Source organism: Budorcas taxicolor, chromosome 3, assembly GCF_023091745.1.
Source record: "Budorcas taxicolor isolate Tak-1 chromosome 3, Takin1.1, whole genome shotgun sequence".
NCBI lineage: Eukaryota > Metazoa > Chordata > Mammalia > Artiodactyla > Bovidae > Budorcas > Budorcas taxicolor.
The window spans coordinates 103,159,434-103,166,960 of NC_068912.1; the positions used below are offsets into that span (position 1 = coordinate 103,159,434).

The window sequence follows — 7,527 nt, forward strand, 5'->3', positions numbered from 1 at the left end:
TCACTCTGGGGCCCTGCCCCTGCCCACCAATTTGAGGAAGGCCCTGTTCACATCCTTGTTCCTCAGGCTGTAGATGACAGGGTTGAGGAAGGCTGTGGCAATGTAGAAAAGGGCCATTTTCTTGCCACTATTTGACCAAGAGTCAGAGCCAGGGCTCATGTACGTGACGATGCATGCATGGAATCGCAAACATGGTGACCACGGTGATGTGGGAGAGACAGGTGGAGAAGGCCTTGATCCGCCCCTGGGCTGAGCGGATCTTCATGATGGTGAAAAAGATGTTGACATAGACAAGGACAATCAAGGAGAGTGGGACCACAATGACATTGAAGCCGGTGATGAAGTCCACCAAATCATTGAGGGAAGTGTCTGTACAGGCCAGCTTCAGGACTGCAGGAACCTCACAGAAGTAGTGGTCAATTTCATTAGGGCCACAGCAGGGAAGGCGCATAGCAAAGAAGGTATAGGACAGACAACTCACCACACCATAGGCTGCACGGATGCCCACCATGAGGAGGCACACCCAGTGGTTCATGATGACCTTATACCGGAGAGGGTGGCAGATGGCCACATACCTGTCCACAGACATGATGGAGAAAAGCCAGGACTCAGTGATCCCAAAGAGGAGGAAGAGGTACATCTGGGCCACACATCTAGCAAAAGAGACGGCTCTCTTCTTGCTGAGAATATGCACGAGCATCTGGGGCACAGTGGTGGTGGTGTAGCACACGTCCAGCATGGAGAGGACACTGATGAAGAAGCCCATGGGCGTGTGGAGGCATGTGTCCTGGAGGGTGAGGGTGATGAGGAGGTTGTTGCTCACAAGGATCAGCAGGTAAAAGACTAGAAAGAAGGTGAAGAGCAGAGGATCGGTCCTGGGGCTCGAGGCAAAGCCCAACAGGATGAATTCTGTCACAGCAGACTGGTTGAGTTCCTGCATTGTGCTCGGCCTGTGTAAAGAGTTTGGGAGATATATAATATTTGGGGTTTTAGTGCCAACGAATTTTCACTCATTTTTCATTTGTTTCTTAACAGGAATTTTGGATTATTAGATAGGGGCACTACTGAATGCATCCCCATAGTAGTTTTGTTAGGGGAAGCACACTGACTGAAGCTGCCCACCCTGGTCAGGCACCATAGTAACTATTTACATGAGTTGTTTTAACCAGGAGGTCCTGGTAAGGAACATGGAACTAATAAGCCACCACCAACCAGAAGAGTTCAGGAAAGGTCAAAAGGAGACACCACACATCTGACCACCTCCCAGAATCCTTCTGTCTGGCATCCATCTTGGTTGAACAAGGCATGCTCCACCAGGAAGGATTCTGAGCCAGAATGATTGGCTAAAGACAACCCGAAAACTAATCCCATCACCATAAAACCCGAGTCTATGAGCCATGTGGCAGAGCTGTTCTCCTGGGTTCCCTTACTCTACTGCTCTCCACTCAGGTCGCCTTTCCCAATAAAATCTCTTGCTTTGTCTTCATATGTGTCCCCTTGGACAATTCATTTCTGAGTGTTAGACAAGAGCCCAGTTTCGGGCCCTGGAAAGGGTCCCCCTTTCCACAACAGTTTGAGTAGTGTTGGGGTTTTGTTCAGTCGTAAGCTGAGGGGGCAGAGTGATGAAATGGTGAAGACTGAGTCTGGGAAATGCTGTGTGCTGTGTTCCTTCCTGTTCCTCCCTTTCCCAAGCTAGCTTTGCTTTTCTCTCTATTATTCATCCCATTTTCCATTTTCTCTTGGGACAACAGAGGTTGTTTAGCCTCGATTCAAGATCAGAGCTAAGACTATTACACTCATCACTTATGTTGAGGTTTTTATCACTGTTATGATTACCACTGAGGTTAGAATTGGGAATTGAAATCAATGCTATGTAGATTAAAGTTTATAGTTAATATTCAAGATTTAACTTTTCCTGGTGAAAGAAACTTTACTGGTGTTCAGTAACTATGTCATTGATTCAACACGTTTTTACCAAATGCCTACTATTTGTTATAAATCAGAGAGGCAAGGAAGAGTTATAAATAATATGGGTGGACAAGTAATTTGACACAGTTAAATATGTTAAAGAGTTAAATGCAAAAAATAAAAGTGTAAGGCAACCTAAGAGAAAATATATGAGTGAATATTTATTTTATGATGTGACAGAGAAAGGCCTTTAAGCATCACTTGAAGGTTCCAAGTCCTTCAGCCTCTTAGTGTTGACCGCTTTCCCTCTAATAAGCAAACAAAGCTGCACAGCCCTCATCTGACCTGTTCCGTATTTCCCTAATATTGTGAGGGATTCTTGTGTATCCCTGGTCATTTTGCTTCCTAATCCTCACTCTCATTGACTCCTCAACTCCCCTTGTTGCCTTCCTCATGGAGTACTGACCTTCAGTGGTTCATCCTTATTCTCTTTCTCCGTTATGCCCCTAAACCTCACCAACACAAGGATGTTATTTGCAAGACTTGTCCTGGATGTATGGATAAAAGGAAGACGACTTACAATACAGCACAGATGAGAAAACTATTTTTTAAATGAACATTTAATACTGCAAAGTCCCTAAGTTATCTGTGCAGCACTTTTTCTTGTCTAGCCTCCAGCCATCTGCATGCGATTGGAGACTGGTCTCCTTCCTGGAACCTCCTCCCATCTCCCCTTGTTTTCCTGTTCTAGGACTCTCCTTACTCCCGTTACTGGGGCAACCAGCCATAAATCCAATTCCTTTAACTCATTGCTTTCAGACTTCCTTGTGATTCAGAATCACCTGGAGAGCTTGTCAGATGCTCCTGCACTTCATACAGAGTTTTGATTTGGAAAGTCTTGGGTGGAGGTTGAGAATTTGCATTTCTACAAGTTCCCAGGTAATGCAGATGGTGGGTCCACACTTTGAGAACCGATCTACTTAATTGTAAAGAGTAATTTGGTTCTATCTCAATTTCCCTGTCTCTACATTATACTCAAGCTGCTCACATTCGCCCTGCCTAAATGCCAATACTTTCTTGCTTTCTTCTGAGCATAAAAATAAAGGAAGAAATGTAAAAAAAAACATGAATATTTTTGGCTATATAATAACTTCTGTATAATAACTTATGTAAGTTAAAAAATGAATAATAGTTGTTGTATATGTGTAATACAAGTGATTAATATCATTAGAATATAAAGGTCTCTTCTTTGTAAGGAAAAAACTCTTAACCAAGAATGAGATATTAATAATCAATGCACAAGAGATTAACGAAAAAATGAATCCACCAAAGTTTAAACTTCCTAATAATTAAAGACTGCAAATTAAAACATCAAGGAAATAGTTTTTAACCTGACATAGGCAAAAAATTCTTTTTAAGTAATGATGCCTGGCATTGACCAGTTTGCAGTAAATGAGAAATTCTTGTATATTGATTTGGAAATTCATATGAGAAATAAATTACTCTGTTCTTCTGCAGGAAAATGCGATAGCATGTAATTTCACCTTTAAGAATATTGCATATGGAAAAATGAGAGATGTGGGGAGAGATTTTCATCAAGGATGTTTAATTGCAGAATTACTTTTAATGGGGAAAACTGGATATAACTTAAATGTCCTATAATAGGAGACTGGTTAAATAATTTATGATCTATTGATATGATTGAATACCTGATAGCCTTTAAAATAATATTTTGGAGACTATTTTGCATTGTGGAGAAATGCTCCAACAGATCGTTAAAAAGCAGACTAAATCCTAACAGTATACAAATTTATATCCACAGCATAAAAATTAGAAAGAAATATACCAAAACCTTACAGGGGTCATTTCTGGTGGTTAGATTTACAGGTGATATTTATTACTTAAAATTCTCTGAACTTTCCAAATTTCATGCAATAAACATAAATAATTTTTATAATAAGGAATAAAATTCAAGTGGTACTTTGAATTTGGAATATATAAGGATTTGGGTTCTTCATTCAGACTAGTTAGGTGAAAGAGTGGATCTGAGAGAGGAAGATGAGAGATGGAGAAAGACATGCTGAGCCTAGACAAGACTGGAGGAGATTGAAAGGAAGTGTATCCTGTTGTCTGAGCTCATCCCCTCCACCGAGCTACGCTTGGGAATCAGCTTATATAGTTTAATACAAGTACATTTGCTGCTTAAGGTAAAAGTGTTTTGGATAGGATATAGGTCCTGAGTGATGGAGATCCTTGAATGAGGTCCCTCATGATGAGAGGCTGCCCAGTTTTTACCTCCAGCTTGTACCTTCAGGGTGAGGGCAAAGGGGATGTGGGTGACAGGCCTCTGCCCCCCAGGATTCCTTGCCCTAAGATGAGTTTGTGTATTTGTCCTAAATTTTTTCTTCTACACTTTGTGCTGTGCTTGCTAAGTTGTTTCAATCGTGTCTGAATCTGTGTGACCCTATGGAGTGTAGCCCACGAGGCTCCTCTGTCCATGGGATTCTCTAGGCAAGAAAACTGGAGTGGGTTGCCATGCCCTCCTCCAGGGGATCTTCCTGACCCAGGGATCAAACCTGTGTCTCTTATGTCTGCTGCGCTGGCAGGTGGGTTCTTTACCATTAGGGCCACATGAGTAAGTGAAAGTCACTCAGTCATGCCCAACACTTTGTGACCCCCATGGACTGTATAGCCCACCAAGATCCTCTATCCATGAAACTCTCCCAGCAAGAATACTGGAGTGGGTAGCCATCCCCTTCTCCAGGGATCTTCCCAACCCAGGATTGAACTCAGGTCTCCCACATGGCAGGCAGATTCTTTACCATCTGAGCCACCTGAGAAACCCCATATATTTATCTTCTACTACATGCCTACCCTTCTGCAGCACAGGTGGAGAAACAAAAGGCTCAATGTAGTTTTGAATTTTCACTTTTGCCATTTACTGTCATGATTCTGAGTAGGTAACTATTTCTTATCTGTAAAAAAAGAGAGCGAGAGAGAGAGGTTTATTACAATAATATATGATTCTTTCAAGTTCTGAAAATATGTTTTCTCCTCTCTTCCCTTTTCCTTAACTCTTCCCCCACCACACACACCCTCCCCCAGCATCAGCACAAACCTTCAAGGGCTAAGAATGACCCAGGGAAACAGATAAAAATTAGAAAGCAGCAGAAGTAGAGAAAATGATTGGAAAAGATAGAGAGGCCCCAGAAGGGAGGAAGAGACACAAACATATGCGGCAAGAAGACAGAGAGAGGCATAAACCAAAATTTGAGGGATGGGGGATACACAAGCAAAGAAGAAAACGGATGCTGGGAGGGTGATTAACATCAACAGAAGGAGAAGGAGATGGCTCAGGGTTCCAGTGGCAGATACAGAGAAGCACTGCAAGGGCAGATCCTTGTGAGTCAAAGGATGATGCTGCAGGCAAATCCAGACCATAGCAAGCAGTAAACAGACATCAAGAGGGAAAGAAAGTCACAGAGTGAGCTGAAGACCCAGTTAGACAGAACACCAGAACTACACAATCAGAAAGTGTATCAGAGAGATGGATGAAATCTTTGGAGGCAGAGAAGCCCAGAGACAGCAAACAGAAAAAGAGGCAGGAGGAGACACATGGAGAGGGATAGAGATAACAAAGAGGAGAGGCAGAGATGGAGAGATAATAACAGACCCAGAGACGGAGGAAGGAAAGGATGGACACACAGAGAGAAAGAGTCAGAGACAACCATGGAAACTCTCACATAGACATGAGGAGAGACACCGAGATGAACAAGAACTGTGAACCAGGTCCTACCCAGAGCTCCTGGCAAGACTGGGCATGGGGGGTCAGCCGCAGCCTGGCTTGCTCCCCAGAATGGTTGTGGGCACTGCTGTCCAGAGATTATAACTCTGCAGGGAAGGGGGCTGTGGGCAGAGCTCCCTCAGACTCAGGAGACCACTCCTGAGTGACATGTGGCTCCAGGGCTCTAACCAGGAGCTAAGTTCCTACAGCCCCTTCCTGCTGGGGAGGAAGCACTAGGTTCTTGCTCAGGAACATCCCACAGGAGTTCAGTCCTGCCTGGTGGGAAAGAAACTTCAGGCTCCATTCTTCCTGAGCATGAGAAGGTCCCCTGCCCACACACAGCCCAGGGGCACTAGAGTTACATTTGGTTCTTGGCCCAGTGTTTCCCCACAGGAGCCAGACTGGGGTTTGGGGTGCAAGCTGGGAGACCCAGAGGAGAGGCTGATGAGAGTGGAGCCCATCTGTGGAGGCTGGCTTCTGAGAAAGGCAGTCTCCTCAGGTGGGGGCACCAGGCGCATTCCAGCCCTCACTCCCCAGATGAAGTCCCATCTTTCTCCTCCTTACTAGCCTTCTTCCTGGGTGATGGTTGCTCTCCTGCTCCCCACTATTCTGATCCTGACCCCAGTGTGGAGTCCACCTCAGCACCGATCAGGTCCTGGAGGCCTCTTCCTCCACTGGAGGGGAGCTCAGGGTTTTGGTGAATATGACTTCAGCTCTTCTGAGAACCTCAGGGCTGAAGGTCTGTGCCTGCTTCCCACTCCAGGGGTCTCCTCACAACTGTGGAGGGCTGTTCCTCTCTCACATTCCCCTGGCCCAGCCTGGAACTCATCTCCTAGGCAGCCCACCCCAAGCAACCAGGATTTCCAGGTCTGTGATTCATTTCCCTTCTCAAGTGGCAGGGCCTGGATTCAAAGAGCAGACTGTGGGGTCAGGAAGCATCCCCACGGCTGCCACAGCTGGATTTCTCTCCAGCAACTCTGCCTTTGCTCCCCCTCCTTCAGAGTCCTCACAAGTTTCCATCTCGGAAATTTAGTCTCAGCTCCTTAGTCCAGTGGCCAAAACCCTTCCTGCTCTGAATCTTTTCTACCTCCCAGCCTCTCCTCTTGCAATTCAATGAAATTGTTGACATATATTCATCTAAGAAAAAGCATAAGGATAGATTCATAAGTTTATTAAGAATTCTATTCATTTGAAGTCATTATTCATTTATATCAATCAAAAAGCGAAAAAAAATTTTTTTCAACAGTGAAAACAAATGAAAATGGAAAAATGTTAAAACCTATACTGAGTGAATAAATCACATGACAGAAGAATAAATACTGTGTAATTCAATTTTAAAAATAATAGAAACAAAAAATAAATTGTTTAAGAATTGTGCTATGTTTCTTAAAAATATGTATAAGGACAATTTTTTAAAATTTAGACCCTGAATTTTTAACTGTAGTTATCTGCAAGTCTAAAGTAATGGGTATTTGTTTGTATCCATTATAAAAATTTAAAAATAAACATATATGACATTTGCAAAAAAAGAAACAAATAATAAACTGAGAAGATATTTTCAGTGCATGTAACAGACAAAGAATATTATCCAATATATAATAAATTACAAATTAAGAAAAGGTAAACAGTATCTTACATTCACTGAATGCTTACTATTTGTTTTTTATTATGATAAATGCTTTACACTTGAGAGGGTAACAGGCAGGAAGGCTAGGGGTCTCCAAAAGCAGGAAATAGGTTGGAAGTGTTAGACATTTTTTCTCTCTCTCTTAAGCAGCAGGAGGAAACAAACAGGTGTCAGATTTTAAGCATCACTATGAACAAAGCTAGTGGAA

The 7,527-nt window shown here is 43.2% G+C and overlaps 1 protein-coding gene across 1 annotated transcript; it reads right to left on the reverse strand.

The window, feature by feature from the left end:
• LOC128045168 (olfactory receptor 2G3-like) lies at nucleotides 1-940 on the reverse strand. The gene is given in 2 exon segments (XM_052637647.1): nucleotides 1-174; nucleotides 176-940. Coding segments are annotated over 2 exon segments (939 nt in total).
• Nucleotides 941-7,527: the final 6,587 nt, after the last annotated feature.